Raw genomic sequence first — 18,673 nt, forward strand, 5'->3', positions numbered from 1 at the left:
TCATCCCCAGAGGGATCCTCATCCTCATCATCCTCCACATCTTCAGTCTCAGTTGCGAGGTGGATGAGGTCAGGATCGTCTCGGGTTCCCTCGAGGGGAGGCATGTCTCCTTCTGGATTAGAAGAGCTAAGACGGGTCTCAGCTTTTCTGGCATCATAAGTCTCCAAGAGACCAATCAGAAAGGACGTGGTGGGGTTAGACCCCTGCTTGATCTTCCTGGAGTGACACACTTGTCTTAACTCCTTGAAGCTCAGCACAGTATATCTTGAAGGGATGACCTGTGGAGGGTCCACTGACACAAGGGGAGACTCAGAGTTTCCTCCTTTGTCCGACATACTGTTTCTAGTGTGGTGTAAGTGATGCACCTACCTACACTATGTGTTTACCTACTGTTCCCTTGCTAAGAGTTGCAGCCAAGGTGTGCTAAGCCTTGAGGAGCTGCAACAGCTGGTTCAGTAGAACTCAGAGTATTCTAAGCTTTAGTTATATGTACTAACAGTACTTATGTGATCTTTCAACAAGATATTCTTAGGATACGTGTGGTAAAACAACAGCAAGCTCAAATCCCAACCGCTGCTCACCAATGTGAGAAGTTGGCCCGATATGCAACGTTCGCTATTCTAGCGACCGCTATGTATCGTTCCAACGTCCCTTATGGTGTTTGGTTGTAAGTAAACCTATAGACCAGCTATCCTAGTAGCGTGGATACAAGCAGTCTAAGGCTAAAGACTCGAGAGGGCGCGTTAAGCCAGCTGTTTACCACACATGTACCCCTTGAACACCCAGTGAAAGGACACCACACAAGTGTTATGAAAATAAACAGGATATTTATTAAGATTCACAACAGCCCTGGACTCTTTATGAGGACAGGGTACTAAGCACAAACCAAATCTCTTAGGAAAATACTTCAAGTGCACAATTAAAACAAGTGTCCGAGGACACGGAAAGTTTAAGGTCTCGGGCGGACCCGATAAGGCAAGGCGGAAGCGAGGGACTCGGGACCCTAGAGTAAAGAGGCTATGCAGGCACCGAAATGCCGAGTTACCTAGCCACGAGGGCTGTGGCTGCACAAGTCTTACAGGCGTCGGGGTCTTCGCTGACGAGCCAGGAGCCGGAAGAAAAGGAGTTGCTGGCCGGCGACCAGTGATGAATAGTTCGTAGAGATCCAAGCCTGGATCAGAGATTGTTGATACCTGAAAGCAGAGGGGACCAAGTTCGTACTACTAGCCAGTAGTCAGAGGGTACCAGGATGGCACCGGTTGGCCGCCACCTCGACCAGGTGAGTGGGCGACGCTAGGCTCTGCAGTCTCACGGACCAGGAGGCGTTGTCGGCGACCACGGCGGAGGTGCGAGCTGTCCCACGAAGGATGATGCTGTCGGCGTCGCTGGGCCCAGGATGGGGCAACAAGCCTTGGCAGATCTCAGGGCCACGTGGTGGGCCTAAGATGGCGTCTTGAGTGGACCAGGAGGGTCCGGGGTGCTTCTCGCAGAGATGGAAGCAAGGGCCAGTCTGGAGCAACCAGACCAGCAGTGTTGATTGTCGGATGTCGTCACAGAAGGGCACAAGCCAGCGGCTAGTGACCAGACAACGTGCTGAGCAGCGAGCAGAAGGGCCCCACGCAGATCGTGGAGATGCTGGGAGACTGCACTTCGGTGCTAGAGCGGCTCAGGGTCGGGGCTTCTCGGACCCCAGAGCACTCACCAGGGAATCGCTTCGATGGTCGTGCTGGTTTAAGAGCGTGCAGGTTCTGATGATGGCCGGTCCCTCGAGGTCTCGTCGCACCCACAGATCACAGCTGAGCTGATGACGTGGGTAGAGGTCAGAGGTGCCAGGGAAGCCGGTTCTCGTCGAGCTGGGCCGTCGGATCCTTGAGGAAGGACTTGCAGCAAACCGCAGAGTTCTTAGATGGTGCCCGCTGATGCAGGGTGACTACTCCTTAGTCACAAGGGAGAAATCTTGAGAAGAGTCTTGAGTGTCCTTTCGTAGAAAGTAGTTCTTGATTCAAAGATGATCTAATTTGAACAGGGGGCCCGCTCCTATCTTTATACTAAAAAAGGGGGCTGACCCGGTGACTAGGTCCTGCCTATGGGTGGGACCAGGAGGGGGGTGGTTACACCCCTCTCCCCTGCCGGACTTCCCCAGGCCAGGGGCTGGTGTGCCCCTGGAACTGGTTCTGACTGGCCTATGCGTAGTGAGCACCGGGGTGCCACTCAGCAGTCACCTTCCTGAAAAGCCCTGCCTACCCAGGATACACAAAACCATGTCTGGGACGGTGCTAGCACCGCCCCGGACAGGAAACCCTTTGTCCAGGCCTCCCTCGCTGGAAGGACTCCCAGCAGCAGGAGGTCAGACTCGTGTCTGTGGTGGCAGCATTCATTTTGTGGAGCTGAGGCTTCAGTTAACTTTAACCGGGGTTCACAGTTACATACATGTCGTGTCCCTCTAGAAGGGTGGAATGCTAACCCCGTCGCCAGAATTGGCGAGGGGTTAGTATTCCAATTCGTATGACACCTTACTCGACATGTTTTGATAAAGCAATACCAAAGATAGCATTTAACCGCGAGGATTATAATGCACTTAAGAGTATATGGTATGCGATATCATGGAACAGCTATTAGGACTTGGTTCCGCAAGCTGCAGACAGGCTCAGCTCATGCCAGAGCACCATCTCACACGATTCCAAGCACTCTGCCTTCAGGATTGTCAAGGCCTGCCATAGGAGTGACTGATAGGAATCTGTGTGTCCATTTTTAGGGTTAGATATAGGTATACTAGATCTACAGCAAAGGGTGATTACACGACTTTGCCCCAGCTGTCAAGCAGCCAGTTGTGTCAAATTTAGGAGGCCAGCCAGGGGTGGCATAATACATGCTGCAGCCCCTGGCAGCCCTGGGTACACCCATGCCCTGAGTTACAGGGTCTGATAGGGTGGCCCAGTACCAATTGGAAATGTACCTAGGGTACATGGAATCCATTTTAAGGAGAGAGCAGTAGGCCTGGGGTCCTGATTGGCAGGGTCCCAGGTCGACTATGTCCAAAACCAGCTAAAACACAGGGCAAAAAGTTGGGGGCAACCATAGTCAGGATGTACCTTCCTACATGGACGGCCAGCCTGGGGTGGCATAATACATGCTGCAGCCCCTGGTAGGCCCTGGGTGCACCTATGCCCTGGGTACCTATAGTACACTGTACAGGGACTGATAAGGTGGCCCAGTACCAATTGGGTATGCACCTAAGGTACATGGTTGTCAATTGTACAGAGAGAGCAGTGGGCCTTGGGTCCTGAATAGCAGGGCCCCAGGTCAACTAAGTCTAAAAACCAGCAAAACACCAGGCAAAAAGTTGGGGGCAACCATAGTCAGATATCCACCTTCCTACAGATTCCTTACCGATGCACCAATCCTCCCCGTTCTGCGAACCGATATCTAGGGTTAAGGTCATCCCCTTTCAGGACCCTAGTTTCAATGGCACCATTGTTGGTTTTTAACATGGCTCTGCGTTTCTGGCGCGGAAAAGCTGTGCCACTGGATTCAAGCAAGCCGGGCTGAAGACGGCTGGAATGCCAGAAACCGGTCCCCGGAAGCTTGTTTCCGGTCCAGGGAAGGCATGGCTTGGCAGTTCGGGCTGGACTGTTCCCATGAGGCACAGGGTCAGACTGATTTGCATATAGCCATGTCTGAACTGGGGTGGCAGAGTGGGCTAATGAATAGTGATGGATTTAACCCAGATCTTTTGACTGGGTGAGAGTGTTTGATTGGTTCAAATGCTCAGTCCATTACCACCCCCTTTTTAATCTATCACTAACTAATGTCTCTTACAGATCTATCGTTACACAAGTAGTAACTTGTGCGTCGCCACGCCTGGCTGAGGTCCGCCAATTTTTCAGCTGATGTCCAAAACACCCTTATGGAAAGGCCATTTGATGGTCGTCGCCTTTTTGGCGGCAAGGCAGACAGTGCGCTTGAGCGCTTTATGGACTCCAGGGCTACGGCCAAGTCCTTGGGCCTGTTGGCCCAGCAGCCTGCTGCCTTTCGCTCGTCTTGTAGCCAAGGAAGGGGCGCCCCCACACGTCCTGCCAGCCAAGGGCCGCAGACTAACATCCAGCGCAGTGGCGGACTTGGAAACCGCCGTGGCGGTGCCCGGGGACAGCGGCGAGGCCAGTCCACATCCACCCCCGCAGCATCCGCCTCAAAGCCCTCCTAGTCCGAGCTTTCAGGCCCACGTAACACTAGTGAGCTGAAGGGTTTGCCATCACCTCCTCCACAGGCACAACATCCCATCGGACAGGTGGGTGCTGCAAATCATCCGAAGGGGCTTCTCCCTCCCCTTCGAGGCGACCCCTCCAGCCATGCCACCGCAGTACCACCGCGTGTCGGGGGATCACTTGAATCTTCTGCAAGAGGAAGTTGTGGCCCTCTTGGCCAAGGGGGTCATCAAGCGCGTTCCTGGGCCAGAAGTAGGGTGTGGTTGTTATTCCCACTACTTTCTGGTTCTCAAGAAGGACAAAGGGGGCCTATGCCCTATCTTGGACCTGCGGAACGTCATCTCGGAGGGCACTGCAAGACTGTTGCAGTGGTGGCTCACGGACCGCAATTGGGTCAGCGGCCGATCCCTCTCCCTACCCCAACCGGAGCACGTAGTTTTGATGGACGCGTCCCTCCAGGGCTGGGGGCCACTTGGGAGAGGCGGAGATCAGAGGTCTTCGGTGGAGTCCCATCTCCATATCAACCTTCTGGAGCTGCGGCTTCCACTGAAGGCATTCCTCCCCTCTGTCCCGGGGAGTGTAGTGCAGGTGTTCACGGACAACACCACAGCCATGTGGTACTGCAACAAACAGGCCGGGGTGGGGTTGTGGACCCTATGCCAGGAGGCTTTGCGCCTCTGACAGTGGCTGGAACATCAGGGCATGACCCCTGTGGTTCAACACCTGGCAGGTTCCCTTAACGCCAGGGCAGACTAACTCAGCCGTCGGTGCATGATGGATCACGAATGGCGTCTGAACTCTGACGTGGCGCAAGGCCTCTTTCAGCAGTGGGGAGAGCCTAGGTTAGATCTATTCGCCACAGAAGAGAACACGCAATGTCATCAGTTCTGCGTGTTGGAATTTCCAAGGCGGCACTCGTTCGGAGACACTTTTCGTCGCGAGTGGAGTTGCGGTCTTTTGTACGCCTTTCCGCCTATACCACTTATGCCCAGAGTGCTGAAGAAGATCAGGCGCGACCGGGCCCAAGTCATCCTTGTGGCTCCGGACTGGGCACAGAGGTTCTGGTATCCCGAGCTACTCAGCATGTCTGTCGATCCCCCGATTTGTCTGCCCCTTCGGGAGGACCTTCTGTCGCAGCAGCAGGGGACGGTCGTCCACCCGAACCTGTCCAGTCTCCACTTACATGCGAGGAGATTGAGCGGCGGCAGTTGAGGCCATTTGACTTGCCTCCCGAAGTCTGTAATATCATTCTAGCAGCCAGGCGTCCCGCCACAAAATCTGTATACGCCTGCAGGTGGAACAGATTTGTGGCATGGTGCCCAGCAAAGGCTGTGGATCCCCTTTCTGCCCCTCTTTCAGAGGCTCTCCTCTTTCTTCTTTCTCTTGCCCAGCAGGGCTCTGTTCTGGGCACTCTATAGGGCTACCTTTCTGCCATTTCCGCCTTCTTAAGGCTCCCTGATCAGCCCTCTTTGTTCAAGTCCCCAGTTGTAGATAGGTTTTTGAAGGGCATCACTCACATGTTTCCTCCAGTTCCTTTCGTGATGCCTCAGTGGGACTTGAACCTTGTTCTGACTTTTCTGATGTACGCTCCGTTTGAGCCACTAAATAACGGTCCTCTTCGCCTCCTTACTCTGAAGACTGCTTTCCTGGTTGCCATCACCTCTGCCAGGAGAGTGAGTGAGCTCCAGGCCCTTTCTTGTAAGCCTCCTTTCAGTCCATCCGGACAATTTTGTGTTGCGGACACGACCCTCTTTCCTGCCCAAGGTAGTCACAGCCTTCCACATCGGGCAGTCCATCACTTTGCCCGCCTTCTTTCCGCCTCCGCATCCCTCGAAAGAGGAAGAGAGGCTCCACTGCCTGGACCCAAAACCTGCGCTCTCCCTCTACCTGGATCGCACACACCAGCTCCGGGTGTATGACCAACTCTTTGTTGGTTATGTGGGCTCTAAGAAGGGACGGGCAGTGCACAAACAAACCATATCTCGATAGGTTGTCTTGTGCCTCAAGGCTTGTTACTCTTTGTCTCGAAAGGAGCCTCCTGTGGGGCTTCGTGCTCGTTCCACACGGGCCACGGTGGCTACTACTGCCCTGCGCTGGGGAGTCCCCTTGCAGGACATCTGTCAGGCAGCTAGGTGGGCCTCGCTGCACACGTTCGCAAGACACTACTGCCTGGACAGCCAAGTCCGGAGAGATGGCTTTTTCGGCCGTTCCGTTCTCCAGGACTTTCTGGTGTGATCATTGGTTCGCGGACCCATCACCGGGGTTGGTATTGGTTGGGGTATCTATTCTAAGGTAAGGAATCTAATACTAACCTGTTTCTATCAGATGCACAAGTTACTTACCTTCGGTAACGATATATCTGTAAGAACAGTAGTTAGTATTAAATTCCTTACCGTCCCACCCATCCTCCCCGTTCTGCAAACCGATATTTAGGTTTACGGTAATCGCCTTTCAGGGCCCTAGTTTCATGGCACCAGTGTTGTTTTTTATCATGTCTCTGCGTTTCTGGCACGGAAAAGCTGTGTATAAGAACTGACGTCAGCGAGCGAGGGCGGCGTCTAAGTACTCCGGCGCCGTCTCTGAGAAGTTGGCCTGATATGCAGTGCTCACTATTCTAGTGATCACTATGTATCAGTCCAAACAACTCTTATTGATGATTGGTTGTAAGTCAACCTGTTAGACCAGCTATCCTAGTAGCATGGACAAGAGCAGTCTTTAGGCTAAACTCTAGAGGGCGTGTTAAGCCAGCTGTTATACCATCACATATACCCCTTGAACACCAAGTGAAAGGACACCACACAAGTTGTTATGAAAATAAAAGGATATTTATTTAGAACACAACTGCCCTGGACTTTTTATGAGGACAGGGCGCTAAGCACAATACAAAGCTCTTAAAGAATTTCTGAAAGTCGCACAATTTACACAAATGCCCGAGGGGCACGGAAAACCATATACTACAAAAGTGGAATGCGAAATACTAGCAGGTAAATAACTAGTCTCAAAGGCTTTAGGATCGCTAGGACTGGACTACTGAACCTTCAGATTACGAGCAGGAGGCCTAGGGAGATCGGGTGCAAAGTGTGCACTCTCACGCGGGATGCGGGACAAAGTCTATGGATGCTAGATTTCGTAAAGGTAGTGTTATCGGACGAATCCGACTAGGTAGAGTTGAAACGAAAAAGGAACTGGACACTTAGATAGTTAAGCTATGCTGGAGCACCGAAATGCTCAGGTTACCTAGCCCAGGGGCTGCGGCTGCATAGGGCTGAAAAGACGTCGGGAATCCTCGTTGCAGTCTATGGAGCCTGAAAGAAGAAGTTGCTGGCAGGCGACCAGTGATGAAGTTCGATGTGATCCAAGCCTGGATCGATGTTGTAGGATACCTGTAAGCAGAGGGGACCAGGTTCTGAATCACTAGCCAGTGATTAGATGGGCACCAGGATGGCACCGGACGAAGTCACCTCGACCAGGTGAGTGGGCGACACTGGGCTCTGCAGTCTCTCGGACCAGGAGGCATTGCCGGCGACCAGGATGGAGGTGCAAGCTGTCCCACGAAGATATCTGCTGTCGACATCGCTGGACCCAGGATTGGGGCAACAAGTCTTGGCAAATGCAAGCCCACGCGTTGGACTCAAAATGGCGTCTGGAGTTGACCAGGAGGGTCCGGGGTGCTCCTCTGTTGGAGGGGAGCAAGCGCAGTCTGGAGCAACCAGACCAGCGTTGGAGATGTAGTCGTTCGTCGTCAAGAGGGCCACAAGCCAGCAGGCAAGTGGCCGGACAACGCGGTGAGCAGCAAAGAGCAGAAGGGCTCCACGCAGATCTCGTGGATGCTGGGGGGCTGGACTTCGGTGCTGGAGCTGCTCAGGGTTAGGGCTTCTCAAACCCCAAAGCACTCACTTGAGGATCCCTCGGCGGTCGTGCTGGATAAGCGTCGTGCAGTTCTGAAGAGGGCCGGTCCCTCGAGGTCTTGTCACACCCACGAATCTCAGCTGAGCTGACGATGTAGGTAGAGGTCAGAGGTGCCAGGGAAGCCGGGTCTCGTCGTGCTGGTCGGTCTGGTTCCGGAGGAAAGACGTGCAGCAAACCGCAGTGTTCTTAGTTGGTTCCCGCAGGTACACGGTGACTACTCCTTAGTCACAAGGGAGAAATCTTGAGAAGAAGTCTTGAGTTCCTTTCGTAGAAAGTAGTTTCAGGATTCAAAGATGATCTAATTTGGAAGGGTCCCAGCTCCTACCTTTATTCTAAAGAAAGGGGCTGGCACGCGACTAGGTCCTGCCCATGGGTGGGACCAGGAAGGGGGGTGGTTACACCCCTCTCCCCTGTCCGGACTTTCCCCAGCTCAGGGGCTGGTGTGCCCCTGGAAATGGTTCAAGCCGGCATATTCACAGTGAGCACCGGGGTGCCACTTGCAGTCATCTTCCTATTCAGCCCTGCCTACCTAGGATACACAAAACCCTGTCTGGGATGGTGCTAGCACCGCCCCTGACAGGAAACCCTTTGTCCAAGCTCTCCTCGCTGGAAGGTCTCCCAGCAGCAGGAGGTCAGACTTGTGTCTGTGGTGGCAGCATCCATTTTGTGATGCTGAGGCTCGAGTTAACTTTAACCGGGGTTCACAGTTACATACATGTCGTGTCCCTCTAGAAGGGTGGAATGCTAACCCCGTCGCCAGAATTGGCTAGGTTGTAGTATTCCAATTCGTATGACACCTTACTCGACATGTTTTGATAAAGCGATACCAGAGTTGGCATATATCCGCGAGGATTATAATGCACTTAAGAGTATATGGTATGCGTTATCATGGAACAGCTATTAGGACTTGGTTCCGCAAGCTGCAAACGGGCTCAGCTCATGCCAGAGCACCATCTCACATGATTCCAAGCACTCTGCCTTCAGGATTGTTAAGGCCTGCCATAGGAGTGACTGATAGGAATACAGGTGTCCATTTTAGGGTTAGATATAGGTATACTATATCTACAGCAAGGGGTGATTACACCACCTTGCCCCAGCTGTCGTGCAGCCAGTTGTGTCAGATTTAGATGGCCAGCCAGGGGTGGCATATTACATGCTGCAGGCCCTGGGTACACCTATGCCCTGAGTTACAGGGTCTGACAAGGTGGCCCAGTACCAATTGGGAAATGCACCTAAGGTACAAGGAATCCATTTTACAGAGAGAGCAGTAGGCCTGGGGTCCTGATTGGCAGGGTCCCAGGCCAACTATGTCAAAAATCAGCTAAAACACCGGCAAAAAAGTTGCGGCCAACCATAGTCAGGGGCTACCTTCCTACAACGTCATCCTGGCGCCCAAGACACGGACGATGGACACGGAGCCGCAGACGACGCCTACCGATGTACAAGGGAACTCCTACGCAAAAGTTTCCGGATCCAGTCTGACTCCTGGGGGTATTTCAAGGTAAGGAATCTAATACTAACTACTGTTTCTTACAGCTATATCGTTACTGAAGGTAAGTACCCCTTGCGTCTCTACAAGAAAAGACTTTACGGAAGGTAAGTAACCTGTTCTTTTAAATCTCATTGATTTCAAAAGCGAACAGACCTCTTTTTGTAGCTTGATTTTGTTAATACATCCTCTGCATTTCGGATATACATTTGAAGAAATGCAAAATGTTGATTATAATTTTTTTCCAAATTGGGTGGTATCCCATTGAAAATATTAGTTATATTTTAGGGCATGCGACAATGCCTGGAATTTTCCAGGTCAGCGGTTGGATGCATAAAGTAGAGGTATGTGTTTCTTCAAATGTAGCTGGCAGCACGCCCTGGTCTTGGTATCAAAGCAGCAGTACTCTCAACATCTTTTTTTTAAATGTGGCTGACTCATGTGATCTTTTAAACAATATCACCTTTGTTGTTTTGCGGCCCATTGCTAGGTGTGAACTACCTGCTATCTACATAAAAAAACATTGTAACTGCATAGCAACACCTGCAACATTTCCAGATGTGATTTTAAGTCCCAACTATAACAGACACCTTTTATGCAACATAAATGTGTGCATTTAGGAAATATTATTCAGTTTGTAAATAAACGCAGTACAGGCTTGGTGCTAAATGAGTACTGAAAAAGCTACCTAAATCTCATTTGTCTGTACAGTACTGCTGCTTTTGGTGATTTGAATGTCTTTCACCTATAGGTTTATTTATGGGTCACATTAAGAATGGCATGTGGTATACTGTATGGCAAAAGATAGTACTCTATAATATTTGCACCAGATCATCTTGCACCTGTGCTCTGTCTCCTGTCGAGTATGTGATTTCTTTCCTGCATACGGCTGGACAGTTACCTTACTTGTGTGTAAAGGCAAATTTAAAACCGGTTGAAACAACAAATATGCACTTGTTAAGCCACTGGTTCTCTGCTCTACTGGTCGAAGGTCTGTAGGAAAAACTCGAGATCACCACTAGCTCGGCATTTTAATGATTGATTTCCCTGTTTCTGATAATTTTAGGTCATGCATTAATTGAAAAATTACGAAAAGAAGCTAATAGAATTTACTCTTGTATCCTTCTGTCATTAATAGATGCAAAGTCTACTGAAACCGTGCCAGAAAAAGACCCCAACGATGAATGCTGGTTTGCTCCATCGAAAAGTGAAAAAGCACAAGAATGTAGACCATCTTAAGGGAGAACCAGATTTTCAATAGCACTTTCTCTACACAATCTCATGTACAGCTTTTCTTTTTAATGTATTATCCACATGTTTATTTCTTCGGTTTGTTTGCTACTTTCTTAATAGCTTTGCTTGTATTTCTATGTGTGATAAAACATCATGTTTGTCTTATTTAAAGTTTGTTGCACCTGTCTATATTTAAAATACCCCTTAGGTATTCATCAGATGCGCTTATAATTCACTTTTATTTATAAATATTTTGACGGTTTAACCAAAGTAAATGTATAATTTGATGTCTGTGCCAAATAGACTTATTTTGTTGGCGCTCAGAATATAATGTGAACGTGCACCAATTAATGAGTAGTTTTTGCTTTCTTTTGCACTTTTTTAATGTAAAGTTTTTATGCCAGGATTTGTTGTTTATTCTTGGGTTAATTAATTATTTTGCTCACACAGTGACTTGGTGAACTGTAAAAGTAAAAAAAAAAAGCCTAAAGGAAGTTTACATGTAAATCTTGATTTTCTTATCTTCAGTGCAGAACATATTGGTGAACACATCATTTCTCGTAGTAACCTAATAGTTTTCTGTTTTTCCAGATTTCTGTAAGGCATTTGTTTCCTTGCACAAATATGTTATATATTTTTTAACGACTAAATAAAATTGTGGTAAAATTATGGCTTGGTCTCATTTAATTAGCACATGTCATCTCATTATATTTTCTCTCCTAGTTTTGCCACAGCAAAAAACGAACATTGAATGTATCTGTTTAAAATGTAGCGGCAGTGCAGTAGAAGCTAATCTGAAAGAGACACGTTAGTGATAGATTCCTTACCTTAGAATATCCCCAGGCGTCAGACTGGATCCGGAAAGTTTTGCGTAGCAGTACCCTTGCGCGTCGGTAGGCGTCATCTGCGGCTCCGCGTCCGTCGTGGGCGCCGTGATGACATCGTCGGAGTACTTAGACACCGCCTCCGCATGCTGACATCAGTTCTTCTTTTTTCCGCGCCAGCCAGCGCAGATCTGGAAAGAGCAGTTCCCTAGTCACTTTTTGACTAAACTTTTGTGATCTTTTGATCCATTTCGAAGTCTTTACGACTCCGACGGTGCCGTTAGGGATGCCCGGATTCGAGCATTGCGACGAGTGCGACCGTACCATGTCGGTCACGGATCCCCACCGCCTGTGCCTGATGTGTTTGGGCGTCGACCATGACGACGAGGCCTGCTCCGACTGTCGGGCCCTTTCGAGGAAGGCCAGGCGGGAGCTGTGAGAAGTTGGCCTGATATATAATGTTCACTATTCTAGTGAACACTTTGTATCAGTCCAAACAACCCTTATTGATGATTGGTTGTAAGTCAACCTTATAGACCAGCTATCCTAGTAGCATGGATACGAGCAGTCTAAGGCTAAAGACTCGAGAGGGTGTTTTAAGCCAGCTGTTATACCACACATGTACCCCTTGAACACCCAGTGAAAGGACACCACACAAGTGTTATGAAAATAAACAGTGTATTTATTAAAATCACAACAGCCCTGTACTCTTTATGAGGACAGGGTACTAAGCACAAAACAAAACTCTTACGAAAATACTTAAGTTAGCACAGTATATACAAATGCCCGAGGGGCACAGAAAACCTTATACTCTGAAAGTGGAATGCGAAATTACTAGCAGGTAAGTACAGTACTAATAGGCTTTGGAATCGCTAGGTCTTGACTATAGAATCTTCAGATTACTTCTAGGAGGCCTAGGGGACTCAGGTGCAGAGTGTGCACTCTCACGCGGGATGCGGGACAAAGTCTATGGTAGCTAGATTTCAGAAAGTTAGTGTTCTCGGGCGAACCCGACCTGGTAGGAGGAAAACGAAAGTGGATCCTGACCCTTGGATAGTGAGGCTATGCTGGGGCACTGAAATGCCGAAGTTACCTAGCCCAGGGGCTGCAGCTGCATATGTCTCAAAAGACGTCGGGAATCCTCGTAGACGGACCAGGAGCCTGGAAGAAAGATGCTGGCAGGCGACTAGTGAAGAAAGTTCGAAGTGATCCAAGCCTGGATCTTGAAGATGGATGACACCTGAAAGCAGAGGGGACCAAGTTCGTGGCCAGTAGTCAGGTGGCACCAGGAGGGCACCGGATGGTAGTCACCTCGACTAGGTGAGTGGGTGACGCTGTGCTCTGCAGATCTCACGGACCAGGAGGTGTTGTCGGCGACCAGGATGGAGGAGCGAGCTGTCCCACGATGGATGAAGCTGTCGGCGTCGCTGGACCCAGGATTGGGCAACAAAGCCTTGGCAAATTCAAGCCCACGCGGTGGACTCAAAATGGCGTCTGGAGTGGACCAGGAGGGTCCGGGGTGCTTCTCTTGAAGAAGGAAGCCAGGGCCAGTCGGAGCAACCAGACCAGCAGCAGTGATGTCGTCGGGCGTCGTTGAGAAGGCCACAAGCCAGCCGGCTAGTAGCCAAACAACGCGGTGAGCAGCAAAAAGCAGAAGGGCCCCACGCAGATCGTGGAGATGCTGGAGGGCTGATCTTCGGTGCTGGAGCTGCTCAGGGTTGGGGCTTCTCGGACCCCAAAGCACTCACCAGTGGAAGACTCGGTGGGCTTGTTGCAAAGAAGTCGTGCAGTCTTGGCGATCGTCGGTCCCTCGAGGTCTCGTCGCACTCACGGTTCTCAGCTTGGCTGTAGAGGTGAGTAGAGGTCAGAGGTGCCAGGGAAGCCGGGTCTCGTCGAGCTGGGTCGTCGGATTCCTGAGGAAGGACTTGCAGCAGACCGCAGTGTTCTTAGGATGGTGCCCGCTGATGCAGGGTGACTACTCCTTAGTCACAAGGGAGAATCTTGAAGAAGAAATCTTGATGTCCTTTCGCAGAAAGTCGTGTCTTGATTCCAAAGATGATCTAATTTGAACAGGGGGCCCGCTCCTATCTTTATACTAAAAAAGGGGGCTGACCCGGTGACTAGGTCCTGCCTATGGGTGGGACTAGGAGGGGGGTGGTTACACCCCTCTCCCATGCCGGACTTTCCCCAGGCCAGGGGCTGGTGTGCCCCTGGAACTGGTTCTGACCGGCCTATGCGTAGTGAGCACCGGGGTGCCACTCAGCAGTCACCTTCCTGTAAAGCCCTGCCTACCCAGGATACACAAAACCCTGTCTGGGACGGTGCTTGTAGGAAGGTAACTTTTTGCCCTGTGTTTTAGCTGGTTTTTGACATAGGTGACCTGGGGCCCTGCCAATCAGGACCCCAGGCCTACTGCTCTCTCTCTAAAATGGATTCCATGTACCCTAGGTACATTTCCAATTGGTACTGGGCCACCTTATCAGACCCTGTAACTCAGGGCATAGGTGTACCCAGGGCCTACCAGGGGCTGAAGCATGTATTATGCCACCCCTGGCTGGCCTCCTAAATTTGACACATCTGAAAGAAACACGTTAGTGTTAGATTCCTTACCTTAGAATATCCCCAGGCGTCAGTCTGGATCCGGAAACTTTTGCGTAGCAGTACCCCTGCGCGTCGGTAGGCGTCGTCTGCAGGCGTCCCCTGCGGCTCCGCGTCCGTCGTCGGCGTCGTGCGCCGTGATGACGTCGCTGGAGTATATAGACGCCGCCTCCGCGCGCTGACGTCAGTTCTTCTTTTTTCCGCGCCAGTGGACGCAGATCTGAAGAGCAGTACTCCGGTCTTTGACCAAGTTTTTCGAAGTATATTTCTCACTTGTGCCTGATAGGATGCCTGGGTTCAAGCACTGTGATGACTGTGAGCGCACGATGTCGGTCACAGACCATCACCGCCTCGGTCTCCGGTGTCTGGGCCCCGACCACGACGTGGACTCCTGCGTCGACTGCCGGGCCCTCACCAACAAGGCTAGGCGGGAGCGGTCCCGCAAGCTACTGGAGCTCCGGGTGTCGGCCCCACGTCGGGACCGGGCCTGAGGTCGAGAGAGCGTTCGAGGGAGCGATCGCGGAGCCGCGCCAAGCGTTCCGGAAGTCGACACCTCTCGTCAGGCTCGTCAGGTAGGAAGCACAAGAAGTCGGGGCGTCGTCATCGTACCCCCGACTCCCCCCGACGCTCGCGCGATGCGGCCGGGGGCTCGGGTGACCCCAACCCCGCGGCTCCGCGAGAGTCGCCGGCGCGGCCTGCCTCATACCCTCCGGTCCCTGGGCACGGTGCGACGCCTGAGGAGATCGAGGCGTTCCTCATGGCCATGAGGGCGCTCGGTTCTCCGACGGGGCCTACGGTGCCTTCAGGCCCAGTGCTACCGTCTGGGGGCCCTGGCGGTTCGGGTGTCCCTGCCTCGGCGCCGTCGGGTGCTCCGGCCCCGGCGCCGCCGACGGCTCCGACCCCGGCGCCGCAAGGGCCTTCGGGATCGGCGCCGGCTGGTCTTCCGGCCTCCCCGGCGCCGTTGCCATCGGGGTTACCCCCGACGCCGCCCCCGCGCGGCGCCGGTTCTCCGGTGCCGGCTCCGGCCGGCAGCGGGGTTCCGACGCCGGCTCCGGGCGGCGCCGTCCCCTTACCTTCCCCGGCACCGGACGGGCGTCGCTCGACGCCGGTCCCGGCGCCGATGGGGCCCATGAACCCCGAGGAGCCGGTCTACATCGTTGACTCCGAATACGGAGAAGATGAAGAGTTCGGTGAAGGTTGGGAGGGGTCCGAGGACCCTCTGTCACGCGAGTGCCAGTATGACCCGGACTGGACAGGTGACTTGGGGGATGCCAGTGGTCTGGACGACTCTCCTAACCCTGGTTTGATCTCTCCTCCTTCCGTGGCATCGGTGGAGGGAGCTGCTTATTCTGTGGTGCTGATGAGGGCTGCCAAGGCCTTACACCTTGAGCTCCCCGTCGCGGCCGTGAGGCCTAACATCCTCACCGAGGTCTTCAAACCGCAGTCATGCCCACAGGAGCCACTGCTGCCGTTTAATGAAGCCTTGTCAGACGTTCTGTTGGGCACTTGGTCCAGGCCCGCTTCAGGTCCGCCTGTCGATCGGAACGTGGCCAGGCGCCACCGTCCTTGTCCGCACGACCCCAAGTTCCTGTCTACCCACCCCACTCCTGAGAGTCTGGTGATCCAGGCCTCGACCTCCCAGTCCGCATTCCCGTCGGCCCCGCCCGACCGGGAATCCAAGAGGTATGACCAGTTTGGCAAGAAGGTCTTTTCGTCCATTAGTTTGGGCCTGCGGTCTTGCAACACCGCTTGCCTCTTGGGCCGCTACACCCACTCTGTGTGGGATACGGTCGCGGAACTGCTGCCAGAATGCCCCATGGAGGTGCGGGCAAAACTCGGTCAGGCTGTGGCTGAGGGCCGAGATGCAGCGAAATATTCAATACGGTGTGGTCTTGATACGACCGACTCGCTGGGCAGAGCTATGTCAACGACAGTGGCGATTCGTCGCCACGCCTGGCTGAGATCTGCCAATTTTTCGGCAGATGTCCAAAATACCTTGATGGACATGCCGTTCGATGGCTGTCACCTCTTCGGTGACAAGGCGGACCACGCGCTGGAACGCTTCAAGGACTCCAGGGTCACGGCCAAGTCCTTGGGTCTCTCGACCCAGCGTCCGCAAACGGGTTCGTTTCGTCCCTTTCGTGGCCAAGGAAGGGGCGCCCCCACACGTGCTGCTAGCCACGCGCCGCAACAGTCCTTTCAACGCGGTGGCGGCCGTGGAAACCGCCGTGGTGGCGGTCGGGGACAACGGCGGGGTCAGACCACACCTTCCCCCGCAGCATCTACCCCAAAATCCTCCTAGTCCGTGCTTTCGGCCCCATGTGACGCCAGTGGGTGGCAGGGTTCGCCATCACCACGCTCACTGGCGCACGATCACTTCGGACAGGTGGGTGCTGCAAATCGTCCGAAGGGGCTACTCCCTCCCCTTCGAGACCTCTCCTCCAGCCATGCCACCGCAGAACCACCGTGTGTCGGGGGACCACTTGACACTTCTGCAGGAGGAAGTTACGGCCCTCTTGGCCAAGGGGGCCATCGAGCGCGTTCCTGGGCCAGAAGTAGGGCGTGGTTGTTATTCCCACTACTTTCTGGTGCCCAAGAAGGACAAGGGGGGCCTACGTCCTATCTTGGATCTAAGGAACGTCAACGGCTTCCTCCGGAAGGAGAAGTTCAAGATGTTGACGTTAGCTCAGGTCTTGGCTGCTCTAGACCCACAAGACTGGATGGTAGCGTTGGACTTGCAGGACGCCTATTTCCACATCCCCGTCCTGCCGGCCCACCGGCGTTACCTGCGGTTCACGGTAGGCCAGGAGCATTTTCAGTTTATCGTGCTTCCCTTCGGCCTTACCAGCGCCCCACAGGTGTTCACAAAGGTGATGGCGGTGGTCGCAGCCCATCTGCGCAGGTTGGGGGTTTCAGTCTTCCCCTACCTAGACGACTGGTTGTTGAAGGCGGGCTCGCCCCAGACAGTCGTCCACCACCTTCAGATGACGGCAGACCTCTTGCACGACCTGGGGTTCTCCATCAATGTGCCGAAATCACACCTGTGTCCCTCTCAAAAGCTCCTTTTCATCGGAGCGGTTCTGGACTCGGCGCAGTTTCGGGTTTATCCTCCGGAACGGCGGGTTCGGGATATTCAGGCTTTGATTCCCATCTTTAAGCCGCTATCCCGGGTTTCGGTCAGGTTGACGCTGCGGCTGCTGGGACTGATGGCTTCCTGCATCCTTCTGGTGCATCACGCTCGGTGGCGGATGCGGGCTCTGCAGTGGGACCTGAAGTTTCAGTGGGCCCAGCATCAGGGCAACTTGTCCGACCACGTCTTGATCTCGGAGGGCACTGCGAGACAACTGCAGTGGTGGCTTACGGACCGCGATTGGGTCAGGGGCAAGTCCCTCTCCCTTCCCCAACCGGAGCACGTTGTCGTGACGGACGCGTCCCTCCAGGGCTGGGGTGGCCACTTGGGAGAGGCAGAGATCAGAGGCATCTGGTCTCCGGCGGAGTCCCGGCTCCATATCAATCTGTTGGAGCTGCGGGCGATTCGTCTGGCACTGACCGGGCCCAAGTTATCCTTGTGGCTCCGGACTGGGCTCGAAGATACTGGTATCCCGAGCTACTCAGCATGTCAGTCGGTCCCCCGATCCGCCTGCCCCTTCAGGAGGACCTTCTGTCGCAGCAGCAGGGGACGGTCCTCCACCCGAACCTGTCCAGTCTCCACCTCCATGCTTGGAGATTGAGCGGCGGCAGTTGAGGCCATTTGACTTGCCTCCTGAAGTCTGTGATGTTATTCTGGCAGCCAGGCGTCCCTCCACTAAGTCGGTATACGCCTGTCGGTGGAACAGATTTGTGGCATGGTGCACAGCAAAGGCTGTGGATCCTCTTTCTGCCCCTCTTTCGGAGGTTCTTCTGTTTCTTCTTTCTCTTGCCCAGCAGGGCTCTGCTCTGGGCACTATCAAGGGCTACCTTTCTGCCCTTTCAGCCTTTTTAAGGCTTCCTGATCAGCCTTCTTTGTTCAAATCCCCGATTGTAACTCGATTCTTGAAAGGCATCACTCACATGTTTCCACCTGTTCCGTTTGTGATGCCTCAGTGGGATTTGAACCTGGTTCTAACTTTTCTGATGTGTGCTCCCTTTGAGCCCCTTCATTCTTGCCCTCTCCGTCTCCTGACTTTAAAGACGGCTTTCCTGGTTGCCATCACCTCTGCCAGGAGAGTGAGTGAGCTCCAGGCTCTTTCTGTCCAACCTCCTTTCCTGTCCATTCATCCTGACAAGGTGGTTCTGAGGACTAGACCTTCTTTCCTGCCCAAGGTTGTTTCGGCCTTTCACATCGGGCAGTCCATCACCCTCCCTTCCTTCTTCCCGCCTCCGCATCCTTCAAAGGATGAAGAGCGGCTCCATCGTCTGGACCCAAAACGTGCGCT

At 53.1% G+C, this 18,673-nt stretch overlaps 1 protein-coding gene across 1 annotated transcript in view; it reads left to right on the forward strand.

Moving 5' to 3' along the window:
* Positions 1–11,505, forward strand: part of CENPE (centromere protein E) — a 1,817,274-nt gene extending 1,805,769 nt beyond the window's left edge. Inside the window, exon 60 of the mRNA XM_086962044.1 lies at positions 10,742–11,505. Within this exon, the coding sequence (XP_086818170.1) occupies positions 10,742–10,842 (101 nt within the window). The 3' untranslated portion in view covers positions 10,843–11,505. The remainder of the gene's footprint in view (positions 1–10,741) is intronic.
* Positions 11,506–18,673: the final 7,168 nt, after the last annotated feature.

The sequence above is a fragment of the Lissotriton vulgaris genome, chromosome 3_1 (genome assembly GCF_964263255.1).
Source record: "Lissotriton vulgaris chromosome 3_1, aLisVul1.2, whole genome shotgun sequence".
Lineage (NCBI taxonomy): Eukaryota > Metazoa > Chordata > Amphibia > Caudata > Salamandridae > Lissotriton > Lissotriton vulgaris.